The sequence below is a fragment of the Pan paniscus genome, chromosome 10, assembly GCF_029289425.2.
Source record: "Pan paniscus chromosome 10, NHGRI_mPanPan1-v2.0_pri, whole genome shotgun sequence".
Lineage (NCBI taxonomy): Eukaryota > Metazoa > Chordata > Mammalia > Primates > Hominidae > Pan > Pan paniscus.
Window position 1 is genome coordinate 127243508 of NC_073259.2, and position 27997 is coordinate 127271504.

The 27997-nt window shown below is 47.4% G+C and overlaps 1 protein-coding gene and 1 pseudogene across 1 annotated transcript; both read left to right on the top strand.

Annotated features, from left to right (window-relative positions):
* Positions 1 to 868: 868 nt before the first annotated feature.
* Positions 869 to 17196, top strand: HSPB8 (heat shock protein family B (small) member 8). Its single transcript, XM_003832405.4, has 3 exons — positions 869 to 1933; positions 9393 to 9456; positions 16155 to 17196. The coding sequence occupies exons 1-3, from the start codon at positions 1567 to 1569 to the stop codon at positions 16312 to 16314; spliced, it is 591 nt and encodes a 196-aa protein (XP_003832453.1). The 5' UTR covers positions 869 to 1566; the 3' UTR covers positions 16315 to 17196.
* A 67-nt stretch (positions 17197 to 17263) lies between these two features.
* LOC100995064 (28 kDa heat- and acid-stable phosphoprotein-like) lies at positions 17264 to 18562 on the top strand (annotated as a pseudogene).
* Positions 18563 to 27997: the final 9435 nt, after the last annotated feature.

The following is a 27997-nucleotide window of genomic DNA, read 5'->3' on the forward strand; positions in this document are numbered from 1 at the left end:
GCGGAGGCAGGTGGATCATGAGGTCAGGAGTTCAAGACCAGCCTGGCCAAGATGGTGAAATCCAACTCTACTAAAAAATACAAAAATTAGCCGGGCACGATGGCGGGTGCCTGTAATCCCAGCTACTCGGGAGTCTGAGGCAGGAGAATCGCTTGAACCTGGAAGGCGGAGGTTGCAGTGAGCGGAGATGGCGCAACTGCGCTCTAGCCTGGGGGACAGAGTGAGACTCTGTCTCAAAAAAAAAAAAAAAAAAAAAAGAAAGAAAAATTCAGTTTTGGCATGAACTCTGCTAAGTCTGTTTAGTAGCAACCACCCATCTTCGATTTCTGATCACCCTCGATATCTGATTAGTTTCCTCATCCTCCACGGTCCCCCAGGTGATGTCTGAGCACCCTGGCCTGTCTTCAGCAAGAATCCTCTTACGTTAGCTGAGCCCGAATCCCTCTGACTCCTGGACTTTCCTCCTAGTAAATTTCCATTCGCTGACCCCCCACCTGCTTCTTGGCTACAAATTCACACTTACCCATGACCTACTGGGAATCAAGTCTAATCTTTCTCCCTCACTGCAAAATCCCATTGCAGGGGTCCCTACATCTATGGAGAAAGTTTCCCTGCCCAGTAAAGTCTTGCTTGTCATACTTTAACAAGTGTCATATGAATATATATATACACATTTAAAAAAAAATTTTTTTTTTCCTTTACCACTCTCCCCAGAGGGCATTGAGGCTCTAGGAGCTTGGCTACCTTGTAAGTGGGGATTGCAACCCAGGGCCATCCTTCAAATCCACTGGGCTCCTGTCTCTCTCTTCCCTTTCTGCAGGTCCCCAGGGGAAAGGCAGGATACGACACGCTCTGGGGAAGGTATTTCCAGAGGGTGACCTGAGCCCTCAGCCAGGCTCGGGGTTATTAATAGCCAGGCCTTAGTGCCCCGCTCGGGGAGGGCGGCTCCAGCTCCCGGAGCAAGAGGAGGGCGGAGCTGAGCGGAGTGGCCAGGGGAGGAGAGAGTGTCCGGAGAGGCCGGCTGAACTTGGACGCGGCCCCTCCCAGCTCCCCCCACAGCCCAGCTGTTCCCTCCGCGGATTCTCCGGGGCTGGTTCATCACCTCCGAATATTCCTGTGACAGGAGACGCTTGCAAAACCCGCCTCCAGCCTCCAGCAGCAAATAAATAGAAGGCTTGCAGCCCAGGAGGAGCCAGAAGAAGTTTCTAGGCGCGCGTGCCCTGGGTTTATTAAGCTCCTGGCTCCGCTCTAGACCTCAGCGGCTCTGGCTGCCAGCCTGGGCAGCCTGGGAGGACGGTGGCTTGCCGGTCTGTCGTGAGGCAGTGCGGACGGGGACCCTCTGGGATTCTGCTGGATCTGCCCGGGGGTTACCTTTGGGGGCTGGGACCCCAGTCGAGGGGACACAACCGTCCCTGGCAGTGGTTGGTTCTGCTTCTCCCTGCAGAAAAGCAGCATTTTCGGAAGCTGAAGAATAAGCTAGCCCAGCCACACCACCTTGTTGCGTGACCTTGGGCAGGTGGTTCTGTCTCTCTGAGCCTCTGTTTCCCTCTGAGCTCAGCAGCCACCATGGCTGACGGTCAGATGCCCTTCTCCTGCCACTACCCAAGCCGCCTGCGCCGAGACCCCTTCCGGGACTCTCCCCTCTCCTCTCGCCTGCTGGATGATGGCTTTGGCATGGACCCCTTCCCAGACGACTTGACAGCCTCTTGGCCCGACTGGGCTCTACCTCGTCTCTCCTCCGCCTGGCCAGGCACCCTAAGGTCGGGCATGGTGCCCCGGGGCCCCACTGCCACCGCCAGGTTTGGGGTGCCTGCCGAGGGCAGGACCCCCCCACCCTTCCCTGGGGAGCCCTGGAAAGTGTGTGTGAATGTGCACAGCTTCAAGCCAGAGGAGTTGATGGTGAAGACCAAAGATGGATACGTGGAGGTGTCTGGTAAGTCAGGGGCAGGAGGGAGAGAGAATGGGGAGGCGGGGATGTAGCCCTCAGCCCTGGGAATAGCCAGGAGAAAGTTTCCTGGGAGCTGACGTTGGGACAGTGTGACACAGGTGACCTCAGGGCTCAGGAATGCAGCCTGCAAAGTTATCTTTACGGAAAACTTCTCTCCCGGCTCCCAGCAGAGATCTTAACCTGCCTGACTCAGCTATTGGGGCCTCTGGGTGCTCATCAATCAGGGTACAGACAGGAAAATAGAAACCATGCTGGATATTTTGACAGAGGGCATTTAATATAAAGAATAGGTTAAGCAGATATCAAAGAATTAAAAAACAAAGAAGAAACGGGATTTTGTGCACTCCAGCATCATAACAGAGTCTAGAAGTGCACGTTAAGGCTGAACAATGATAGTGTTAATAACCGCAACTGGTTTCCGGTGAAACACTTCTCCTTGTCCCAGACAGGGAAACTGAGGCTTACCAGTAATTGTAGTAACACTAACTGGTAACTCTGAGTGCTAACTATTCGCTCAGCACTTTGCTAACTGCTGTTGCCTATAATATCTCAGCTAATACCACAACCAGAGGAGGTGGGTACTGTTTATCTTCTTTTTTTCAGATGAGGAAACTGAGGCATGGAGAGATTAAAGTAACTTGTTCAAGGCCACCAAGGAGTCAGACCCAGGTTGTCTGGGAATTAGGAGGCCAGAAAGAAGAAGTGATGATTTCCTGAGCACCTACTAGGTGCCAAGGGTGGGCTGACATTCTTATACTTCTCCAAAATCATCCTCAGTCCACTCCAGAGTAGCAGGGTAGGCCCATCTTGCAGCTGAGGAGGCTGAGGCCTAGGTGGGACTCGTTCACAGTCATGCCATGAGTCAGCAATAGGAGTGGAGTAGGGACTGGGCCTATGCACAGCTTTAGGCCTAGGGCTCTCACTGCCGCATCCCACCCTGGGAGAAATAAACATACTAGGGGGAAAAATGAGAGAAGACAGGAAGCTCAGCCCCTGTGAAGCTGGGCAGTAGAAAAATCTTTCTTTTGCATCCCACCCTGGGAGAAATAAACATACTAGGGGGAAAAATGAGAGAAGACAGGAAGCTCAGCCCCTGTGAAGCTGGGCAGTAGAAAAATCTTTCTTTTCCTTCCCTCCTGATTAACACTCCATTAAAAAGAATGTGTTCCCGGCAGAGGCTTGCCTTCCAGAAAATCAGTCAAAGCCATTGCAAACACAGGCTGGTCAGGAACAAGCCCCAGCAGCGTTCAGGGGGAGTTTCAAGCCAGTCATGGTAGAATTATAAACATCAGAGGCTCCAGCGGGTGTGGTGGACCGGGAGACACGCTGGGGCCACGTGCTGATGACAGGGTCAGCCAGATTTCTGAGTTGGCTGGGGAGCAGGGCATGAGTTCCGAAACTGGCTCCAACTCTAACCAGCAGGATGTGCAAATTACTTCACTTTGTGCTTCTGTTTTGTTTCCTCATCTGGAAATTAGGGTTCAAATGGTTATACCATAAGGCTTGTTGTTTTAAGTGAGGTGATGCTGTAAAAAGTGTACATACCTGTGAACCCAGAAAATCTGAGACAGATCTCAGTTCATTTAGGAAGTTTATTTTGCCAAGGTTGAGGACACCCCCATGACACAGCCTCAGGAAGTCCTCCTGTCACATGCCCAAGGTGGTCTGGGCACAGCTTAATTTTATACATTTTAGAGAGACATGAGACATCAATCAATATATGTAAGAAGTACATTGGTTCGATCTAGAAAGGCAGGACAACTTGAAGCAAAGGCAGGAAGACTTGAAGCAGGGAGGGGTTTTCCAGGTCACAGGTAGGTGAGAGACAAATGGTCGCATTCTTTTGAGTTTCTGATTAGCCTTTCCAAAGGAGGCAAACAGATATGCATCTATGTCAGTGAGCAGAGGGCTGCCTTTGAATAGAATGGAGGGTAGGTTGGCCCTAAACAGTTCCCAGCTTGACTTTTCCCTTTAGCTTAGTGATTTCGGGGCCCCAAGATTTATTTTCCTTTCACATTCTATGACCTGGAACACAAGGAATTAGTATTATTATTGCCGTCGTTATTGTTATAGTGCCAGGCATCCAGGAAGGCCCCAATAAATAATGAATAATAGATGCTCTTTGAAACCTGGGTTCAGATCCCAGCACTGCTGTTCACTAGCATGGTGGATGTGGACGAGAAAGTCTTCATCCCTCTGAGCCTCATTTCTCCTATTTGCAGAATGGGGACCATAATAATATCTGTCCTGCAAGAGTGTAGGAAAGATTAAACATATGCAGACTATCTATGATAATATATGCAGAGTGTCTATAAAATGGAGCTAATAATAGTGCTTGCCTGGCACTCTGTAAACAGAACAATTATCACCATTCCTTCTGTCCTTGTTTTAATTAGGGTCTTAGATGCTTCTAGCCCAAGTCCAAGGGTCTACTCCACCCTGTGGTCCCTCTAGGAGACCCTCTGTCCAGCCTGGAGGGCTTTTCACCATCCTCTTTTGTAGGTGCTTCATAACAGGTGGGGTCTGGCAGCTCCATGTTGAGATCTCAGCTAAGTGTCTTACTAATCCAGAGGCTTTGGGTGAGTCATGCAGTCTCAATTTCCACGTCTGTAAAATGGGGTCATTGGGAGCTTAAATAAGACAAAGACAAAGCTTTTCAGACGTGCAATTAGTGACATCGGCTAGACAAAATCCAAATTCCCTGAGAGTCCATACAAGGGCTTTCATGAAAGGGGTTTAAAAATAAAATTGATATCAGGAGCTCTATTTAAGAAGCAACTTTCGGGCCGGGTGCGGTGGCTCATGCCTGTAATCCCAGCATTTTGGGAGGCCAAGGCGGGAGGATCGCTTAAGGTCAGGAGTCTGAGACCAGTCTGGTCAACATGGCGAAACCCCGTTCTACTAAAAATACAAAAATTAGCCGGGCGTGGTGGCGAGCGCCTGTAATCCCAGCTACTCAGGAGTCTGAGGCAGGAGAATCGCTTGAACCTGGGAGGTGGAGGTTGCAGTGAGCTGAGACCGTGCCACTGCATTCCAGCCTGGGCAACAAGAAAGAAATTCTGTCTCAAAAAAAATGAAAAATAAAAATAAATAAAAAGCAATTTTCAAGGGAAGTTGGAAGTCAGATCCAGTTTCCCACCCTATACCACAAAATGACAAATCCGTTCCTCCACAAGCACGTGCTAAAGGCCTACATGTGGTGGCTCAGTGGTTCCTCACAAGGACCTACTAGGAAGTGTGGGTAGGTTTGTTAACCCCATTATACAGATAAGGAAGCCGAGGCCCAGAGAAAGTAACTCACCTGAGATCACCCACTTCTCCCTGGCAGTGTCTGACATTCAATGTCAGGCCTCTCTGGCTGGTTCTGAGTCAGGATGGCTGGATCTACTTCTGGCGGTGTGGCCCTGAGCAAATCCCACAGCCTCTGGAGCCTCAGTTTTACTGTTGGTCTTATGAAGAGGTAGACGAGATCAGAATTTACCAATGTACTTCAAGCTGTTACTAGGCATCTAGAAACAGGAGCAGGAGAGTTCAAGGTCTTGTATGGTGCCAGTAAAAACAAAATTATAAACAGGTCCTCTCACTGCAGGACTTATCAGAGCCTTTAAGTCACTAATGTAGTTTATGAATCTCTAAGAGGCAGCCCTATCTTATCTGACCACGTATGAGTGTCTCATTCAAGGAAGTGTTTGGAAAATGCTGGACTAGACAATTTCCAGCAAGCCTCAGATTCCCCTACCCCCATCCTGCAACCACCAGCCAAGAAATGTTCCCTTCATGGGCCACTGGGCCAGACCCTGGCTAAGATAGAGACTGGAAAGCCCCAAGGCCTTATTTCCACCCCTTCTCCTTAGTCCCAGGGACTCTGCCTTCCCTGGAAACAGCACTTTCTTTCTTTAGCTGGGCCAATAGTGTTCCACCTACATTTCTCTGAGGCATGTTGAAAAAAGCATGTCTGCAAGGGGTTTCTGACTTCTCCTAGCCTCTGGATGTATTTCTAAAAATCATAATAATTACTTTTTTCAGTTTACAAAAATAAAATGTCTTCATGATAGAATATGTAGTTAGGAAAGCAAAATAAGAAATTAAAAATCACTCATAATCCTTAAGCTGCCCCAATCTAAGTAGGCAAATGATAAGCAAATTGAGTTTCAAGATGATCCTCCTAGCAACACTCTCTTTAAATGAGGTTAACCCCACCTCCAGGCCCCTCTTTTGGAAATCTTGGAGCTTTCCCTGCTCAGAGATCCTCCCTTCCCTCACCCCAATACCCTATTTTCAGAGCAGACAGAGGCACCTAGTTTCTGAGGAGCAGTCTTTTCCCCAAACATCAAAATAAACCACAGGTGTTTACCTTCACATGGTACTTTTACAACTTCCAAAGCCATTCTGTGACTCGCTTTCATTTGCTTCCTACGGTAACCCAGTAAGATAGGTGTCGTCATTCCCATTTCAGAGAAGAATAAACTGAGGCTCAGAGAAACTTAGAGATGTGCCAGAAAATGTCAGAGTAGAGACTTAAGTCCAACACCCAATATTCCAGAACCTGTCTGCCTGCTTTTGAATCTTTGCACCAGTCATTTCCAAGCTGTGTGACCTTGGGTACAGCACTTAACCTCTCTGAACTTCGGGTTTCCTATCTACAAAATGACAATAATGAAAATGCCTGCTTATATTATTATTTTACTATTATTATTTAAGGTTATTGCAAAAATTAAAGGAGTTGATACAGATAAGGTGCTTAGAACAGTGGCTGACACCAAGGAAGCGCTATATTACTTGCTATTATTATTTATATTATCAGTTTTTATTCCCAGGACACCAGCATGCAGGAGGATTCTAGGATGCAAAAGCGCTGAGTCAGAGGCACTGGCCTGTCCCCAGGGGAAACAGGTCTCCCGGCGCCCTGGCTGTGGGGAGGGTACCAAAGAACAGACAGTGCTCTTCTGGGCACAGGCCTGTGCTAGAGCCAGGCGGTTGGTGGTCACGGAGTTGGCAGCACAGGATAGACTCTTTAAGCGGCCACACATTCACAGGATAGCATGTTCTGGTTAGCCAGACACTCCAGTTTAAAATGAATTTCTTTTGCTGAGAGCAATTTAGGAACATAGATTAAGGCTTAGAAATTCTGGAAGTTGCATTAGTCCTCAGTTAATCCTAAAGAAGTCATAGGGCCTGGTGTGAAGTTCCAGCTACAAGAATGTTCAGGGCCATGAAGTTCTCTCCAATGTTGGAAACTCTTCAGAGCCCCAAAGTAGGGGATTGGTTAAATTAGCTCTTATATATTCCTCAATAGAACACTGCAGCCATTAAAAATTATGTTGTCAAAGAATATTTGGTAATATGGAAAAGTAATTATAATGTGTTAGCAAGAGAGAAAAATAAGTTCCAAACATAATGCAGAGAACTATCCCATTTGATAGAATACTGATATACATGGATACTATGTAACATTTACACATTTCTGAGAAACATAGAAAACTCAGAACATATAAAAGATATTATTAGTAGCTTCCTTGGGGTGACAGGATTATGAGTAGTTTTGATGGCTTTTTTTAAAATTTTTTTCTTTTGTTATTGTTGTTTTTTTTTAAATTTAGAGACCAGATCTCACTCTGTTGCCCAGGCTGGAGTGCAGTGGTGCATTATAGCTTACTGTAACCTCAAACTCCTGGGCTCAAGCAATCTTCCCACCTCAGCCTCCCAAATAGCTAGGACTACAGGCACACACCATCACACCTGGATAATAATAATAATAGTAATTATTATTATTATTTTGAGACAGAGTCTCACCCTTTTGCTGGGCTGGAGCGCAGTGGCGCGATCTCGCCTCACAGCAACCTCTGCCTCCCGGGTTCAAGCAATTCTCCTGCCTCAGCCTCCCAAGTAGCTGGGACTATAGGCACGTGCCACCATGTCCAGCTAATTTTTGTATTTTTAGTAGAGACGGAGTTTCACCGTGTTGGCCAGGAAGGTCTCGATCTCTTGACCTCGTGATCCACCTGCCTCGGCCTCCCAAAGTGCTGGGATTACAGGCATAAGTCACCACGCCCTGCCTATTATTATTATTATTTTTAGAAACAGCGCCTCTCTATGTTGTCCAGGCTGGTCTCAAACTCCTGGCCTCGAGTCATCCTCCTGTCTCAGTCTCCCAAAGTGCAGACATTATAGGAGTGAGCCACTATGCCCGGCCTATTTTCTGCATTTTCTAACATACACGTGCACTATCTTAAAGCACAAAAAGAGCTATTAACAAAGAAATAATTAAAAGTAATTAGCTATAAGTTGTCAGTTTAAAAAAATCTGGACTGCTATATTCAACGAAGTTGTTTACATTCTAGATTTCAAGGCCCCTCAGAAGCACCTCCCTGTGTAAATGAGAGTTCTTGCCTCCAGAAGGTGGCCCCACAAATGAGGAGTGAAAAGTAACAGCCGAATGGCCCCACTGTTCTACTAATCTTATTTGTTTAAAGAGAAACTACAGACACTCTCTCTATTAAAGAAAAAAAGAATGAGGAGAGACCGAGAGAATTAGAATGTGCTATATACATTACAAGATCAAAACCAGTTTAGGCCCAGGTCTTCTTGTAATTTCATCTTTTTCCTCCCTGAGGGGGTTGGGAAGCTCTCTCTTACCACAGGTTAAGAGGCGAGAGGTCTGGTGGAATTTCACATCCACAGTGCCCTTAGGAAAAGCTGGGTGTTTTTGGCAGATTGAAGCATTCTTTTTCCAGGCTGTGCTTTCACTACTGGGTACAGATAATGTGGCTTAAAGAGCTAATCGGGAGCTGGAACAGGCAGAAATTCAAGAGCAGAGAGGCATCAGGCCCTAGAACTTGGCCTAGACTCAGAGAGAGCTGATTCAAAGCTCAGAGCCACCAGGGACCTGCTGGGCGACCCTGGATCCATCACCAGGCCTCAGTTTCCATGTCGGAAACAAAGGGAGAGCGATGTCTGGGCTCGGAGTTAGGAAAGCACTCTGGTAGCTATAAAGCAAGCTACACGGCAGAGTCGCCCTCAGCATGTGACCCCGCTTCAAGCCTGCCATCCAGTCTGGGATGTCAGACCCAGGGTTCTACTGGCAGGTTAGAGAAGAGGAGTCAGGTGGGAGACTTGGAAGATTCGGTACAACACATGGAAGATTTGGTACAACACAGAAGTTTCTGTGATTTCCTCGGACTAACCCTTAATTAACTACAAACCACGGTCTACGCCTCCTTTCCATCAATTATCTTATTTCACCTTCATAGCCAGCCTTGGAAGTGGACTTAGGTGGGTCTGTATGGCAGACAAGGTCCTTGAGGCTTAGATAACTGGAGTCTCTAGGGTAGGCCTAAGCCACACAGCAAGGCAGGTCCAGGGCCAGGATTTGAACCCAAGCCTCAGTCCTGAAGGATGCCCAAGGAACATAGATGCTGACACGCCACACTTCTCTTCCTTCCAGGCAAACATGAAGAGAAACAGCAAGAAGGTGGCATCGTTTCTAAGAACTTCACAAAGAAAATCCAGTAAGTAACCTGGAGTCATGGAGCTCAGGGTGGGAGTGGAGGAGGGGACACACCTGGGACCCATGATCTGGGGTCTCTCCCTCTTGGGCATCTCTCTTTTAAGACACCTCCTTGGGGCAGGGAATTGAACCCTCACACCTAACGAGGAGAAAATGTCCCAGCAGACCTGTAATAGGGTCCCAGAAGGGGGAGCACATAGATCGCATCATCTCATCTGCTCTGTGCCCTGTGAGGTGGGTATTAAAAACCCCATTTTATTTATTTATTATTTATTTATTTATCTTGAGACCGAGTCTCACTCTGTCACCCAGTCTGGAGTGCAGTGGTGTGATCCCAGCTCACTGCAACCTCCACCTCCTGGGTTCAAGCGGTCCGTGTGCCTCAGCCTCCTGAGTAGTTGGGATTACAGGCATGTGCCACCATGTCCGGCTAATTTTTTGTATTTGTTTAGTAGAGATGGGGTTTCGCCATGTTGCCCACACTGGTCTTGAACTCCTGGGCTCAAGCGATCCACCCACCTCAGCCTCTCAAAGTGCTGGGATTAGAGGCTTGAGCCACTGCACCCGAGGAACAACTCCCTTTTATAGACTAAGCATCTGAGGGTAAGCAAGACAATGACTTGTCCACAATCACACAGCACCTACCCACGGGGCATAGCTGAGGGAGGACCCCTGTCACCATCCAGAAAGACCATCCCCTGATTCCCCAAATGCCCCAGCAGAATATCTTGCAGGCTGCTTGCTCAGCCTCTGCCCTGCCAGGAAAATGAGCACCTTCTCTAGGGCATCCACAAAAATGAAGTTGGAAAGTGTCCTGAGAACACTGCATACTACCCAGAGAGGTTTGGAGGCTGAGACATTGGGACACAGGAAGAGCTATTTTGCTGAGGGGAGTAGAAGGGATTCATGTTTAACAGGGAAAGGGAGCCTGGGGGAACCATGAGAGCAGCCAAGGACAATCAGGCTGAGGCCATGAACCAAAGCCGAAGAGCTATTTTGCTGAGGGGAGTAGAAGGGATTCATGTTTAACAGGGAAAGGGAGCCTGGGGGAACCATGAGAGCAGCCAAGGACGATCAGGCTGAGGCCATGAACCAAAGCCACCATGAGCCCCTAGCTGGCAGTACCTATAGGGAGCAGAGTTGCACAGTGTGGTCACGATGGCTGCACTTAAACAACTGCCAGGTGCTTCCTACACACCTTCTCTCTAATCAGCAATCGGCGTCACTCCACTATGTGCGTTTCTGGCCCCTAAACTCTCTCTCTTTCTCTTTTTTTTTTTTTTTTTTTTTTGAGATGGAGTCTCACTCTGTTGCCCAGGCTGGAGTGCAGCAGCACGATCTCAACTCACTGCAACCTCCGCCTCCTGGGTTCAAGCAATTCTCCGGCCTCAACCTCCCAAGTAGCTGGGATTACAGGTGCACGCCACCACGCCTGGCTAATTTTTGTATTTTTAGTAGAGACGGGGTTTCACCATGTTTGGCCAGCCTGGTCTCGATCTCCTGACTTCAAGTGATCTGCCCGCCTCTGCCTCCCAAAGTGCTGGGATTACAGGTGTGAGCCACTGCGCCTGGCCCGTAAACTCTTTTCCAAGCCATCGTTGCATTTAGCCTTTGCAGCAAAAGTGTGCATCGGAGAGAAGAGACATGACCCTCCTTGCAATACAGGGAAACTAAGTCTCCCACAGGTGAAAGGACATACCCAAGCTCTTTACAACTAGAATTTAGAAGGGTCCAGAATAGATCCCTGACCTCTGAGTTCCATGCTCAGTCCTTGAGCAAGGAATGCTGTTTCCTCATCTGTGAAAGGGATGCTGATTCCAGCCTTGCAGAGCTCCTGGCTGAAAGTGACATAAGGTCATGCCTCAGCGTAGGTCCTCATAAGTGGGAGTTCATTATTACTATTGTTATTGTTGACTCTTAACTTTTCCATCAGCCTTTGCAAAGAAATTCTGTGTGTGGAGAGATCACACTAGCTGAATTCTGAGGCTTCTTCCAGCTTTGGGATTCTACATTCCTGTCTCTTCCCCCACGTGTCTGTCCCTGGCCCTCCCACAGCCTCTGCAGTTCTTGGAAGCCTGTGGACACTTCCTGATAAGGCAAACGCCAAACCATTTGCTCTTCATGTTTGCTGGCTTGCCTGGCATCTCCGTGCCCCACACCTCTCCCTGGTTTAGCAAGCAGATTAAACATTGCTGAGGGAGAGGAAGGAAGGCAGGGGGTGGGGGGAAGCTGATGTCAAGGCTCAAATGAGGTCTCAGGGTGGAGTCACAAGCAGGGCATAGCTGTAAAAGGGACTGAGTAAGAAAGAAGTGAATTAATCATCTTAAAAGGTGTGTGTGTGTGTGTGTGTGTATTTCACATGCTCCAAGGCCTTAGGGGAGATAGCTTGCTGGAAGTAACCTGATGAGAAATGCCTGAAATTGCTCCAGGCTGGTGCTCAGCTGCTGAGCTGGGCTAGTTGTTAAAATATTCAGCGGTCCCCAACCTTTTTGGCACCAGGGACCAGTTTCGTAGAAGGCAATTTTTCCATGGACTGGGGAATGAAACTGTTCCACCTCAGATCATCGGGCATTAGATTCTCATAAGAAGCATGCAACCTAGATCCCTCGCATGCACAGTTCACAACAGGGTTCAAGCTCCTATGAGAACTAATGCCACTGCTGATCTGACAGGAGACGGAGCTCAGGCAGTAATGCTGGCTGAACTGCTGCTCACCTCCTGATGTGAGGCCTGATTCCTAACAGGCCACAGATGGGTGCCGGTCCATGATCCGGGGGGATGGGGACCCCTGAATATTGGCTAGCTATTGCCCTGAGCCCTCCCTAGCCAACCCCAGTCACTCTGATCTTGTCCCCAGGACCCTCTAAACCTCTCCACCTTCCAACAACTAAAGGGTCCCAGGACCCTCCTCCATCACTATGACTTGCACCCATCCCTTCTGAATGGTCAGTGCCCAGCTGCACTAGTTGTTAAATGTTTTGAATCTCAGCTCCGGGTGCAGGGAGTCCTGGCTCCATGAGAAAGTGAGTGGGTAACTTGGGGCAACTTGCTTAACTGCTCTGACCTTCCATTCCCGCATCCCTGCATGGAAGGGTTGTGATGGGAGTGAGAGGATGTGTATAACGCATTAAGCATGGAATACAGACTCAGGGCTTGGTCCATGGGAATTAATATTATGAAAAGGCTTCACAAGGCTGGACTCACACTCCAGCAGCTGGGACTCCTGTGAGCTCCTGGCTCTGCCCAGACTCTAGACACCTAGGAGTCGAACTGGGGTCTGGGACACCTCTGGACCAATCTCAGGAGGCCTCGTTGCCTCCTCTCCCAGGGAAAACTCCAGTCATTAGAGGACAGGGAGATTCCTTCAGCCAGGCTGAGATCCTTGGAGATTTCCACCCAGGCAGGATGCTGCAGCTGTTTGCCTTAACCATGGCAAGGAAATTCATCCCAACACATCCATCTCTGTGTGAAAAGCCCCATTTGGACTGAATAAGGAGGAGAGGGAGAGGTCTTGGGTCTCAGCTTTCAAAGTCCATGACCTTCCTATTTGGTTAGGGGAAACCAAATTACAGTCATTTGCAATACCGTCATTCACATCCCATCTTCACTATTTTTTGCCTTATATGCTTACATTGCTGTACCATGATTTACTAAAGGTTTTTTTTTCTTTTAGATCATCTCATTTTTGATAAAGTTAAATTCTTATCACTGAAATGTTCACTGAGGAAAGCAATCATTAAATAAATCCAATGAAAGCAAACTGTGGTTAAATTCTAACTAGATAATATTGCCTGCCTAAGGGCCTCAGCTCTCGCATTGTTAAAAAGGGAAGGTAGCAAGTGATAGAGGCTAAAGGCGTTAAAGGCATGTTAGTACTTAGCAGAGACATTCCTTCAGATGTAAGTAGAAGCACTGAAAGAGAACTGAAGAGGAATTACTTTCCCACCAAATGGCTTTAAATACAAGTCACTTGGTTAGAGACCTTGGACTTGTCTATCTCTCTGAGTTTCAGTTTCCCCATAAGTAATATAAGATCATTGTCATGGACAATCAGGAAGATCCTTTGGGGCCCTGATACTCTGTGGTTCAATGATCCTGCAATTTGTATGATACTCCATCTTGCTGTCAAGATGCCAACATGTAAGGTCAAAGACTGCAACGTAATTCTCACTCCACCCTAAGAGGTGGGTACTATTATTGCCCCCTTTTTTTCTGCAAAGAAACAGGTTCAAAGAGGCAAGATCACCAGCCCCATGTTGTGTGGTCAGGAAGAGTCAGAATTTGAATGCACGTCAGCCTGCCTGCAAAACCCATGCTCTAGGCCATAGCCACCCTGTCACACTGTACCTGGTGTGCACTGGGTTGGTGTGCACATGGTTAAACAGTCAGCCCATCCCCAGCATTGGGAGGGAGGTCTAAACTTTTGACTTTGTCTCCGCTTCAAAAGCTTGACTTGGCAGCTTTCTAGTTCCCTCTTTTTCTTCCAAATGGGCTTCCCAGAAGCAGCCTTGTTCATCTCCATGGTTCCAATCTGGCAAGGAATCTCCTGGGTAGATATGGCTCATGTGGCTACAGGTTGTTGTACCCACAAAAAAAGAAAGAAAGAAAGAAAAAAAAATCCCCAGCCCCTCCAGAAGGAGTCCTGCCTATGATCAGGAATGGGCTTACCTCGTGCCTTGGTTCTTTCATCAAGACCCTCGTATTTACAATAGGCAGAGCCAGCAGGGACCAGTGGAAAGATTTTGATTGAACTGCCGGTCCTTCCTGCCATAGTCCTTCTTTCAAATGTCTGGTGCTGGGGGAGGCAGGAGAGCATCACGGTCAGATACTCTGAGTTTGGAGACCAGGATTCCAATTCCATTTCCTATCTGCCATTTGCCAGCTGAGCGACCTTGGGCAAAGCAGTTCACTTCTCTGAGCCTCAATTTCCTCATCTGTAAGATGGGGATAGCAATGGAATCTGCCTGGCGGGATTATTGTTAACACCAAAATGATATGATTCAGCTAAAGTACCTGGCACATAGAAAGTACTCAGAAGGTCATGGATTTCATGGTTAAAAAAAATAATGGCACCCCAATGAGATCACTAATATGTCCTCACAGTTTTAATAGTTTGTTGAAGAAACCAAATTCTCAATAGTCTCATTCACCCAAAGCAATCCAAAAATCATAAAAATACCTTATTAGAAGTTGGACCAGATTTAGGTTTAGAAATTCCATCTTTGATGCTTTCTCACTTGTTGAGCTTGTCATTTGATTTCCCCCAAGTCTCTGTTTAGTGATCTGTAGAACGGGCATATTAATTCTTACCTCTTAATCATCCTCTTACAATACTCCAACCAAGTATTGTCTATAACTGAGTTTTAAGAACAAGATAATTAGCTGGGCTCGGTGGCTCACGCCTGTTATCTCAGCACTTTGGGAGGCTGAGGTGGGTGGATCACAAGGTCAGGAGTTCGAGACCAGCCTGGCCAACATGGTGAAACCCCATCGCTACTAAAAATACAAAAATTAGCCAGGCATGGTGGGTGTCTGTAATCCACACTACTCAGGAGGCTGAGGCAGGAGAATTGCTTGAACCTGGGAGGCAGAACTTGCAGTGAACCAAGATCGCGCCACTGAACTCCAGCCTAGGTGACAGAGTGAGACTCTGTCCCCCAAAAAAAAAGGAAGAACAAGATAATAATGATCTGCTAAGTGATTGTATTAGTCTGTTTTCACACTGCTGATAAAGACATACCTGAGACTACATAATTGATATATTTAAAAAAAAGAGTTTTAATGGACTCACAGTTCCACATGGCTGGGGAGGCCTCACAATCATGGCAAAAGGTGAAAGGCATGTCTTACATGGCAGCAGACAAGAGAGAAAATGAGAACCAAGCAAAAAATCTTATAAAACCGTCAGATCTCGTGAGACTTATTCCCTACCATGAGAGAACAGTATGGAGGAAACTGCCCCCTACTCATGATTCAAGTATCTCCCATCAGGCCTCTCCCACAACATATGGGAATTATGGGAGCTACAATTCAATATGAGATTTGGGTGGACACAGCCAAACCACATCAGAGATACTTAGGGTATGAACAAAATCAAGGCTTATTTTGAATACCATCGAGTATGTTGCCATCTGAAATCTACATGTGGCCAGCTTGGCCCCTTTTATCCGCCAAGGTACCTAGTGCTTGCATCACCATTAATGCATTTTGTAGTGAAGCACTCTCCAGCAAGCACATGTCAGATGAAAATGTGTTGCCTGTTATGATAACACCTTACTTGCACTCTATAAAGGGATGGTAGTGGTGCCATTTCTGCTAGTAATTGTGGTCAGTAGTGGGTATTAAGGTGACGACTTCAACCTGGGACCAAATATGTGGGCCACAGCTCTCTTTTAAGTTAAGAACTACTGTTCAAACAGCATTTTACCATTTGCAAAGCATACTCAGACTCTGAAGTTCAAATACTCTACAAGTTCAGTATTATTATCCTCATTTTGCAGATGAGAAAACAAGCTCAGAGCAATTGAATAATCTTCCCAAGACCACACAGCTAGAAAGGGGTAGAGCCAGGATTCAAACTCAACATTGTATGTCCCCAAAGCCTAAGCTCTTACCAAAAATATTTCCTCTCAAGTGAATAAAAGAATGTTTAAGCAATATTAACAACAATAAATGAATAAAATCGTGTGTTTCTCCTAGGCTTCCTGCAGAGGTGGATCCTGTGACAGTATTTGCCTCACTTTCCCCAGAGGGTCTGCTGATCATCGAAGCTCCCCAGGTCCCTCCTTACTCAACATTTGGAGAGAGCAGTTTCAACAACGAGCTTCCCCAGGACAGCCAGGAAGTCACCTGTACCTGAGATGCCAGTACTGGCCCATCCTTGTTTTGTCCCCAACCCTAGGGCTTCTCTGATTCCAGGATACATTACTTTAGCTGAACTCAGATTTAGTGCAAGTAAAATGTTAGAGGGTGCGGGGGTGAGGACTGACCACAGATTCCCTGGATAGTGTAGTGGTAGATTTCTCTACAAGATAGCGCAATTGGCAAATCATGCTTGGTTGTGTTAGGCCAAAATACTAGTTTTGCTTTCTTTACCTTTTCTATCTTGATGAAAATGTTGCACATTCTATAGTTGCAAAACACATAAAAGGGGACTTAACATTTCACGTTGTATCTTACTTGCAGTGAATGCAAGGGTTACTTTTCTCTGGGGACCTCCCCCATCACCCAGGTTCCTACTCTGGGCTCCCGATTCCCATGGCTCCCAAACCATGCCGCATGGTTTGGTTAATGAAACCCAGTAGCTAACCCCACTGTGCTTCCACATGCCTGGCCTAAAATGGGTGATATACAGGTCTTATATCCCCATATGGAATTTATCCATCAACCACATAAAAACAAACAGTGCCTTCTGCCCTCTGCCCAGATGTGTCCAGCACGTTCTCAAAGTTTCCACATTAGCACTCCCTAAGGATGCTGGGAGCCTGTCAGTTTATGATCTGGCCTAGGTCCCCCCTTTCTTCTGTCCCCTGAGTTTAAGTCGGGATTTTTACAGAGGGAGCTGTCTCCAGACAGCTCCATCAGGAACCAAGCAAAGGCCAGATAGCCTGACAGATAGGCTAGTGGTATTGTGTATATGGGCGGGACGTGTGTGTCATTATTATTTGAGTTATGCTGTTGTTTAGGGGGAAATAACAGTAAATAATTAATAATAATAATAATAAAGGAGCAGACGTTCTTAGCCTTGTGTGGTTCTTTTAATGAGGAACTAAATGTAATACCACCTAGATATACAACATCAGTTAGCAATGCTGTGGCTTAAAGTAATGTTGCGCGGAGCCGCGATGCCTAAAGGAGGGAGAAAGGGAGGCCACAAAGGCCGGGCGAGGCAGTGTAGGAGCCCTGAGGAGATCGACGTACAGCTGCAGGCTGAGAAGCAGAAGGCCAGGGAAGAAGAGGAGCAAAAAGAAGGTGGAGATGGGGCTGCAGGTGACCCCAAAAAGGAGAAGAAATCTCTAGACTCAGATGAGAATGAGGATGAAGAAGATGACTACCAGCAAAACCGCAAAGGCATTGAAGGGCTCTTCAACATCGAGAACCCCAACCGGGTGGCACAGACAACCAAAAAGGTCACACAACTGTATCTGGATGGGCCAAAGGAGCTTTCGAGGAGAGAACGAGAAGAGATTGAGAAGCAGAAGGCAAAAGAGCGTTACATGAAAATGCACTTGGCCGGGAAGACAGAGCAAGCCAAGGCTGACCTGGCCCGCTGGCCATCATCCAGAAACAGCGGGAGGAGGCTGCCCGGAAGAAGGAAGAGGAAAGGAAAGCAAAAGATGATGCCACACTGTCAGGAAAACGAATGCAGTCGCTCTCCCTGTATAAGTAACCGCGATCCATGGGAGGAGATGCCGGGGACCTGGGCCGCGCTGCCAGGACCTCTGCTGTGTCTCGCCCACCCTGTACCCTGGCGCCGCTGCAACCGCGCCCCATGGCCTGGGGCCTCCTCTTCATTTTGGCACAGAAATTGTTTGGGGGATGTGGGGGGAGCTGGGGGAGGGGCAGCTGCTATCTTTGAGACAGAAAGATGGGGGACAGCATTTCACATGTAACCATTTGAATGTTTTTGCTGTTTTTAGAATTCAGAGCCCTTGCTGGGGGGTGCCTGGGAGATGGGGTAAGAAGAGCTTTCATTTGTCTGGTAGATAGCATGTAAGGGGGTGGTTGTCCCAGGAGGCAGCTGCTGACAGGTTTGCTACACCCAGCCCCGGACTGTGTTGCCTGGGTGCTCATTCAGAGAGGGGCTGTCATCTGGGAGCCTGTGCCCCTGGGTCCTCGAGGGTTATGGCTTGTCCCTGGTCAGTCCTGTCTGATCGAGGCCTCGCCTCTCTGCCCCTCCCTGCCCAGTTCCTACCCACCTGGCTAAGGCCAGTGCCCATTTTTAACCCTACCCATTGATCATTTCAAGAAACCTCTGTTTACTGTGTGGCACCCAGGCAAAACATGTTCCACAAGTTCAACTTGTATATTTGGCAGATTAAACTTGACATTATCGTAAAAAAATAAAAATATAAAATATAAAAAATAAAGTAATGTTGCCTGATGAACAGTGGCTTAAATGATATAAATAGCTGTTTTCTAACTTCACAAAAAGTTTAGAGGTAAGTAGATACACAGTTTTTTTTTCAGCTGTTATGCCACCAAGAGCCCAGGATATTTCCATTTTTTTCTCTGCCATCTCTGACAAGTGTACATAGTCACAGTCTATCCTCATGGTTACAAGATGGCTGCAGCAGCTCCAGGCATCTCATCCTCATATGACAATGTATGGGAATAGAAGGAAGTCATAAAAAGGTATTATCACCTAGCTTCTTTTATCAGTGAGCAGGATATCATCCAGAAGCTCCCAGCAGACTTCTTTTTCTATCTCATTGGCCAAAAGTGGGTCACATGCCTACCCTGAGACCAATTTCTGCCAAAAGGGAAAAGGATGGTCATGACAGGCTTGGATCAACATCCTCTGAGGCCAGGAACATTGCTGCCTGAACAAAACAAAGTTCTGCTAGGAAGGAGGAAAGAGGCCCAACAGCTCTGAGGGCAGTTAACAGTGCTGTGGCTGCCACGGGTTTGGATGCTACCAGGAACACAGATCCCTGACTGTAGGGTGGGAGGGAGAAGGGCTGCTGTGGTAAGTGCCAGGAGACCCAACTCAAACTAATTTAAGCCAAAAGGGGTATTTATTGGTGCACATAGCTGAGAAGTCTGGGATAAGAGCTGCTTGCTGGGAGAGCTGGATTCGGGGCTATCAACAGAATTGTTTCCCTCCATCTGACGTGGCCCTGCAGTAGTGGCTTCATTGCCACTCTCCCTGTTGCCCCCGCTTCCCACGCTCTCAGCCCTCCATGCCCCATGTCCTCTCATCAGGGCCACAAGGTAGCTGCAGTCACTACAGCTCCACAATCCACATTCCAGTCCTGAGGGAGAAAAGCCAGTCTTCTCCCACAGCGTCTGCCATTTTGGATAGTGATTCTTTTTTTACTTTTTTTTTTTTTTAGACAGAGTCTTACATTTTGTCGCGCAGGCTGGAGTGCAGTGGAGCTATCTCTAGTTCACTGAAAGCTCTGCCGTCCAGATTTAAGCAATTGATTCTCCTGCCTCAGCCTCCCAAGTAGCTGGGACTACAAGCACCCAATACCATACCCAGCTAATTTTTGCATTTTTAGTAGAGACAGGGTTTCACCATGTTGGCTAGGCTGGTCTGAAACTCCTGACCTCAAGTGATCCACCTGCCTCAGCCTCCCAAAGTGCTGGGATTACAGGCGTGAGCCACAGTGCCCTGCTACTTATTCCAGAGTCATTCTTAGTGGACCAGCCTGATCATATGATCATCCCTGAGCCAAGTGTAGGTCAAGAAATCAGTGCTTTGATTGGCCAGGCCTGGGTCACATGCTCCATCCCTGCAGTCAATCCCATTTAATCCCACAACATTCTAGGAAGTAGATGTTGTTATTTTTGCAATGAAAACACTTGAGGCCAAGAGAGAAGTGGCTTGGGTAAGTCATGTGATGACAGCAAAACTTGAACTTACATGTTTTATTTTGGAAGGTCAATAAGAAGCTACTGGGCTGCTTCTCAAGGACACCTCCAAAACCCCCAAAAGACAGCAAAATAAGTGACTGAACACCCACTCTGCTGGGTCCTGTACTAGGAGCCAAGGGCATAGCAAACCAGGAGTCGCAATCCCAGCCTGCAAAGCGCTGTCAGTTCAGTAGCAGAGACAGGCAAATAAAGAATGGCCCTCACTGAATCTTTGATTTGTGCAGACACCATGCTGGGTGCTTTATGTATATTTAATACATTTAATTGCACTACAATCATACGAGGTAGGTCCAATTTTCTTTTCTTTTCTCTCTCTCTCTTTTTTTTTTTTTTTTCTTTTGAGAGGGAGTCTCCTCTGTCACCCAGGCTGGAGGGCAGCGGCACAATCTTAGCTCACTGCACCCTCCACCTCCCAGGTTCAAGTGATTCTCGTGCCTCAGCCTCCCCAGTAGCTGGGATTACAGGTGCCTGCCACCACGCCTAGCTAATTTTTGTATTTTTAGTAGAGACAACATTTTCACCATTTGGCCAGGCTGATCTCTAACTCCTGACCTCAAGTGATCCACCCGCCTTGGCCTCCCAAAGTGCTGGGATTACAGGGGTGAGCCACTGCACCCAGCCGAGGTAGGTCCAGCATTTATCTCCATTTTTCAGATAAGCAAAAGTGCCCTGCCCCAAATCATATACCTGGTAAGCAACTGGCCCAGGCAGCCTGACTTCAGGACCTTCACTCTTCACTATTACTCTGTTCTGACTTTCTCCTAACAAAGCAAAAGATGTGTGCCTTAAGTGAGTCCATCCAAATTATGGGAAGAGAAAAGAGGTGTTTCAGATTGGGGCTTTGCAGAGCGCAGGGGGATCAGGGGTGTCTTCTTAGAGGAGGGTTCACTTGTGGCAGGCTTGAGGATCAGGCACAGATATAGGACTTGAGCAAGCAGGGTTTGGGGCAGGGAGGTGCCTCACAGGCAGAAGAAAACACATGAGCCAAGGCAAAAGGCATGTTCCTTTTAAAATCCTTTCATGGTTCCCCATTATTTACAGGATTGAGTGCAGACTTCTTTGCAAGACTTATTAGGCTGCTGGATCAGTCCCTGGGTGACCTTTTTACACTACAGCTCAAACCCCTACTCTCTCCCTCCTGCCCCCCCTGACTTCCCTCTGTTCCTCCAATCAGACAGGTGCTTTCTTGCTACCAGGACTTTGAATACACTACTCTCACTCTTCCAAGGATTACTGTCCCACCCTCTTCATTGGCTAATTCTTTGGGGTCTCTGCTGGGTCTCCTACCAGGCAGGCCAGAGCCCCCTCTCACTTACCCTTATCCCAACACAACACATCATATTGTAACAGCCTAGGTATTTGTGTAGCAGATAAATAATAATAACAATAACAAAAATCAAAACTGATCCTAGCTACTCTGCTTTCAAGGAAGGGAGGAGGAATCATTTCAAGCCTAGGGGAAAATCCTTACCCATCTGATATTTGTTCAACAAACATTTACTGGACACCTACCATGTGCAAGGCACTGGGCTGGGTGTTAGATACTGTTTCTTCCCACTTTAAGAGCCTGGTGAGAGGAGGAAAGTAAGATTGTTATTTCCAAGTTCTCTAGTTCTAGGCCACTGAATGGTGAGACCCCAAGCAGGTAGAGTAGAAGCCCATCCATGAGAGGGTTCCGGAGCCAAGGGCATGGAGAACCACACAGATCCTCCCAAGCAAGTGAGCAAGGGCTCTAAAGCAAGGGGGCCTGGCAACGTGTTGGATGGCTGGACTGTAGTGATGTAACTGCCCAATGGGTTCACCTTGCCTGCTGCCTAGATACAGCTGATTTATCAAGACAGGTGAATTGCGGTAGTGAAAGAGTAGTTCACGCAGAGCCGGCTGAGCAGGAGAACTCAAATCAGTCTCTCTGAGCATTCGAGAATCAGAGTTTTTAAAGATAGTTTGGTGGGTAGGGACTTGGGATTCGGGGAGTACTGATTGGTCAGGTTGGAAATGGAATCACAGGGTGCCGAAGTGGGGTTTTCTATCCTTCCTTCCTTCCTTCCTTCCTTCCTTCCTTCCTTCCTTCCTTCCTTCCTTCCTTCCTTCCTTCCTCCTTCCCTCCCTCCCTCCGTCCCTTCCTTTCTTCCTTCCTTCTTTCCTTTCTTTCTGTCTTTCTTTTTTTTAGAAGGACCCTCTCTCTGTCACCCAGGCTGGAGTGCAGGCACACTGCAACTTCCACCCCCCAGGTTCAAGTGATTCTCCTGCCTCAGCCTCCTGAGTAGCTGGGATTACAGGCGCCTGCCACTGTGCCCAGCTAATTTTTGTATTTTTAGTAGAGGCAGGGTTTCACCATGGTGGCCAGGCTGGTCTTTAACTCCTGACCTCGTGATCCACCCACCCTGGCCTCCCAAAGTGCTGGGATTACAGGCGTGAGCCACTGCACCCAGCCGAGGTTTTCTTAATGTCTTCTGTTCCTGGGTGGGATGGCAGAACTGGTTGGGCCAGATTACCGTCTGGGTGGTGTCAGCTGATCCATCCAGGGCAAGGTCTGCAAAATATCTCAAGCACTGATCTTAGGTTTTACAATAGTGATGTTACCCCCAGGAGCAATTTGGGGAGGTTCAGACTCTTGGAACCAGAGGCTGCATGACCCTAAACTGTAATTTCTAATCTTGTAGCTAATTTGTTAGTCCTACAAAGGCAGACTGGTCCCCAAGCAAGAAGGGGGTCTTTTCAGGAAAGGGCTGTTGTCAATTTTGTGTCAGAGTCAAACCATGAACTGAATTCCTTCCCAAAGTTAGTTCGGCCTACACCCAGGAATGAACAAGGGCAGCTTTAGGGTTAGAAGCAAGATAGAGTCGGTTAGGTCTGATTTCTTTCACTGTCACAATTTCCTCAGTTATAATTTTGCAAAGGCAGTTTCAGTGAGAGGTGATCAGTGAGGAAGGCCAGGTGGTGGGGGGAATCAGAAACTAAAATATGGTGCACAATATTTAATTTTAAATTCTTTGCATTGTGGTATAAAACTCATATGCCAGTACCACTTTTAGGGAAATCTTACACACCCTTAGGTGCTTTGTATGAGTGGTCTTGGTGGGTGAGGATGGATCAAGGTCAAGGATAGTCCAGAGCAAGGTAAATGGAGAGAATTCTTCATGGGCAGGAACTTGGAGACGGAACCACAAGAATGGTCTCCTGAGAGGCTCTTGGAGAGGGTACTTGATAGGAGTATGAGTCATTTTTATTTAAATATCTCAAAAGAGTATGATTTTTCCCAGACACCCAGACAGTTCCCCTGGTAGACTACAGACAGAGAACACACATTGGTGCTTCTTTCCAGATCCCTATCTCATAACACAGTGCCTGGTGCAGAGGAAGCATTTCATACTTGCCAGATGGATACATGAATGGATTGATTGAACAAATAAAATCCAAACTCCATTCTACTGCCTTCAAAGTCCCACATGATCTGGCCCCTGTCCGGTCTCCAACTTCATCTCTTGGCCACCTTTCTGCTCCTCAGACACCATGGTCCTTCTCACCCCAGGGCCTTTGCATTCTCCTTTCCTTAGGTTGTGAACACTCGGCCCCCAGCTCTTTGACTGCCTTATTCCTGTCCTAATTTCCTCAGATCTCCCCTCCCCAACCCTACCCCTGCTTGCTCAAGTCTCACAATATTGTGAGAGGCCTCATAATCACCACCTCCAATCACTGACTATTACATAGATCACATTGCTTTATTTCCATCAAAGCACTTCTGAGAATTGTGCTTGCTTGGTTGGAAACACACGTGCCTATTAAAATGTAAGCTACCCTCAACACACATCACTTGCATAGATACACCCTGGAATGGAAACTCCAAAAGAGTAGGCATTTTATTTGTCTGTCTTGTCCGCTACTGTCTTTTATGCTAAATGTAATGCTTGGCACATCAGAAACAATAAATATTTATTAAATGGATGGATGAACAAATAAATGGTGAGTGTGGGTCACCCTGGGAAATTAGACTAAAGGCATGATTTCAAAACCCAGAAACCTGGCTCATTTCCATTCTGAGAGGTTCAAGCTCAAAGACACAAGACTTGGCATCAAAATAGATGACTTGACCCTTCCCTGGAGATCTCCAATCAAATGACAGAGAAGTATTGTTCCTGAGCTCTCACTTTGATGATACTGGGAGAGGAGATGCCCAGAACCTTCTTGCAGCCCCCTGCCTTGACCCAGCTCTGACAGAGCTTTATCCGCAGCACACCTCCACCCCCTCCCAACTGCCTTCTAGCCAGCTGGCTGCCAATGGTGATGTATAGAGATGACTTGATTTGACCTTGAAGGGAAGAAACAAATTAATGTGTCTCAAAATAAATTCCGGCAATCAGTGGCTGGCTTCTCCTCCAACCCCTCCCTTCAGTGCTTCACGGGTAGTGCGTGATAATGTGAAAATCAATACTGTCTCTTAAATGAGCCAACACCTGGAGCTGGCAGGATGTGGGGCTGCCTGGAGGTCCCCTCCCACCCAATGTCCTGGGCCTAGGAGTTGTTAGAAGCAGTGGGAGTCTCAAGGCCTGCTGTGGGCCCAGCTCTCAGGTTGCTGAAGGCTGGCTGAGCAAACCCACCTGTCCCATAGCTGGAAGGCCTCCCAGGTATAAGCAGATGTGGGTTACCTGGTGGCTCCCTTGGGAAGGAGGAAGGCAGCCATGTGGAAGGGCATTGCCATTGCCGTTCTCTAAGGATGACTTGCATATGGGGGGCGGGGCAACAGAGACTCCAAGTCTCACTACCCAACTCAGCAATTCGCTGTGTATTTACTGAGCACTTGTGCTTGGCACTAAATTCAACTGGTATGCCCAGGTACAGTATGCCAGTGTTCAAATAATGAAATACCTCATTACCGCTTGGTGAATAGCACTGCCTGAGCCTCTCAGGACCCCCAGGGTCCTGGCCTGTATCAAGCATGTTTTCTTATTCTAATGCTTTGGCATTTGGATTCTGGCTAACCCTGGAGGGACTACCTGTCCCAGGGCCAGCCAATTTCTGGAGATAGAAAAGGACTCTCTGGGAGAGGAGCACATTTTTCATATGCAAACCAAACCCGCCAGAACCCAGACCCCCAACCATCTCCTTTATTGTGCTTTTCAGCCCTTGGGTCACTCTCCACCTGCCCTAATCACCCAGGGCCAGGAACCAGAGAAGCAGAGACAGCTCCTATGTCCCAGAGCCTGCTGCAATTATTCAAACGAGCCAATTCAAAACCTGCATGCCCTGCTTCACCCTTTCCTTCCTGCAGAAGCCATAATAAAGGCTCTTGCTCACATTTTCTTCTTACTCCCTCTGCCTCCTGAGGGACCCTGGAGTTTCCCTTTGTGGCTCCCCGTGGCGTGGGGTGCCCCCACTTCTTAGAATCTTTGAGTATAACAAGCTATGTTTTCAATGGCAATCCTCCCCTTTTCTGTTGTCCACATCTAAATAATGATAGTACCTACAATTTTGTTTTTTCCTTTTTTTTTTTTTTTTTTTTTTTTGAGACAATCTCGCTCTGTTGCCCAGGCTGGCGTGCAGTGGTATGATCTTGGCTCACTGCAACCTCCGCCTCCCAGGTTCAAGCAATTCTCCTGCCTCAGCCTCCTAAGTAACAGGGACTACAGATGCCCACCAACACACCCAGCAAATTTTTGTATTTTTAGTAGAGACAGGGTTTCGTCATATTGGTCAGGCTGGTCTCGAACTCCTGACCTCAGGTGATCCACCCACCTTGACCTTCCAAAGTGCTGGGATTACAGGCATGAGCCACCACACCTGGCTACAATTTCAAATATAGCCACCGCCCCCATCACCTCCAACTCCCTCTAAGAATCAACAGCTGAAGTGTTAATATCTCTTCAGCAGGAGGCCTTTGGACCAGTGGCTGTTCTGAAAGATCAGTGCCGTGTCCTACCAGCTAAAGATTTTGAATATCACACGAACACACACACACACACACACACACATACACACACACACTGGCCTACTATGTGGCAGCTATAGCACTGGGCCTTGGGGAACACACACATGGGCCTCTGCCTGCACCCAGCCTGGATGTGGTAGTTACTGGGGGCCTCTAGGAAGAAATGGAAGAAATGATGTCCAGTTGAAACCTGAAGGGGGAGTAATAATAATAATGTTATTGAATGTTATTAGCTGCAAAGCACTGTCTATGCTCTTCACACTCATTTAATCTGTAGTCAACCCTGGAAGGCAGTTGATCCAGAAATGTGCCCAAGATCCCACAGCCTGGAAGAGATGAGCCAGTTTTAAACTACAGCAGGCTTATTCCAGACCAATGTGTTAGCTAGGCCAGGGAGCGGGGAGGGTGAAAAGAAGGGTTAAGAGTTTCTGGCAGAGGGAATGATAATGCGTGGATTTAGTAGGTGTGTGTTGTTTAAAACAAATGAAACCCTTAATTCTCACTCAGAGCTTCAGTTTCTTTATCCATAAAATGGGAATAATTAATAATCACGTTTAATATCCCCCAAAGAATTGCTGGGATGATTGCAAGTTTGTAAAAAAAAAAAAACAGGGCTATTGCTTAGTTATTATCACCATCCCAGCAGCTGAGAGAAGCAGAGAGAGCAGAGGAATGACAAGGACCAGCTGTCTTGGAAACGTTGCCTAGTGACCTGATATGGGACAATTTCATTTTTCCTGTGCCTGCATGACACACCAGCTTGTTCTGGATCTGACAGTGACAGCTTACAAAATCCACAGCAGACACGATGACAGAGCTTACTGCCAATAGGCAGGCATGTATGCACACACACACACACACACACACACACACAGGCCCATGCACACCTCAGATCTAAGCCAGCACAGACACAGTTGTTGGAGAACAAAGAATGTCTTTGCAGAAGGGACAGAAATGGAGACTTTCTGGCTGTGTCCAAGATTTCGTGCTAGATCAGCAGTTCCTAGAGTGGATGCTATCAGCAGAAAAGGAGATGGGAAGAGTTCCGCAGTCAAATAAGTTTGGGAGGTGCTAGGTTAGACAAAGTTAAATACTCCTCTTTAGTCTGGTGATGTGCATTGTGAACCTCCAAGAGGAAGATACAGCTGGTAGCTGTCATTGCATAAGAGATTACCCTAAAATTTAGTGACTTGAAACAGTAAACAGTTATGATTGCAGTTTCTGAGGTTCAGGAATTCAGCTGAGGCTCAGCTGGATGAGCTTGGTTTAAATGAGACTGCAGTCAAGATGTTAGCAGGGACTGCAGCCATCTGAAGGCTAGACCAGGGCTGGAGGGTCTGCCTTTAAGTTCACTCTTGTGGCTGTTGGCTGGAGGCCTCAGTTCCTTACCACGTGGGGCTCTCCATGGGGATGCGTTAGAATCCTCATGAGATGGCAGCTGACCTCTCTTAGAGCAAGTGAGCCAACAGAGAATGAGGCAGAAGCCCAACGTGTCTTTTGTGATCTATCCTCGAAAGTGGCTAGCATTACGCCTGCTATATGCTTTTGGACAGCACCACTATAAAGAAACCCTAGAGTGAATGTGAATTTGTTCCAACCTAAGGCAAGAGAGCTGGGCTTTAATGCTTCTGCACCCAACACCCATTGTCTAGTATCTCCCTGGGGTGGAAGTGCGGCTGTAAACTCCCAGTCAGGACATAAACATCACGTCCTTTGACCCTGTGCCTAAAATGGCTCTAGTAGCCCCAGGGAAGTCCTCCACAGAAGAGTCACAGGTGCAAACTCATGGAAACAAAAGCACCCAGAGGCTAGGGGAGGCATATACAGAAACAGTAAAAGGGAGCTGGGGGATGCGGACTGCCCTGTCTGCTGCTTTTATATGCATGAATAAGTGGAAGTCAGAAGTGGTTCAATTGCAGGGCATCAGTTGGACAAACGGCTGAAACAGTATGCAACCACTAAATATCATGCTCCTGAAGATGATTTATTGTCACAGAAATAACATATGGGAAGAGCC

What these genes read in the sequence shown, in the direction of transcription:
- HSPB8 (XM_003832405.4), top strand. Translation starts at nt 1,567, where the DNA reads ATGGCTGACGGTCAGATGCCCTTCTCCTGCCACTACCCAAGCCGCCTG. An exon ending in TGGATACGTGGAGGTGTCTG is followed by an intron (nt 1,934 to 9,392) that starts GTAAGTCAGGGG and finishes TCTTCCTTCCAG; the next exon opens with GCAAACATGAAGAGAAACAG. An exon ending in AACTTCACAAAGAAAATCCA is followed by an intron (nt 9,457 to 16,154) that starts GTAAGTAACCTG and finishes TGTTTCTCCTAG; the next exon opens with GCTTCCTGCAGAGGTGGATC.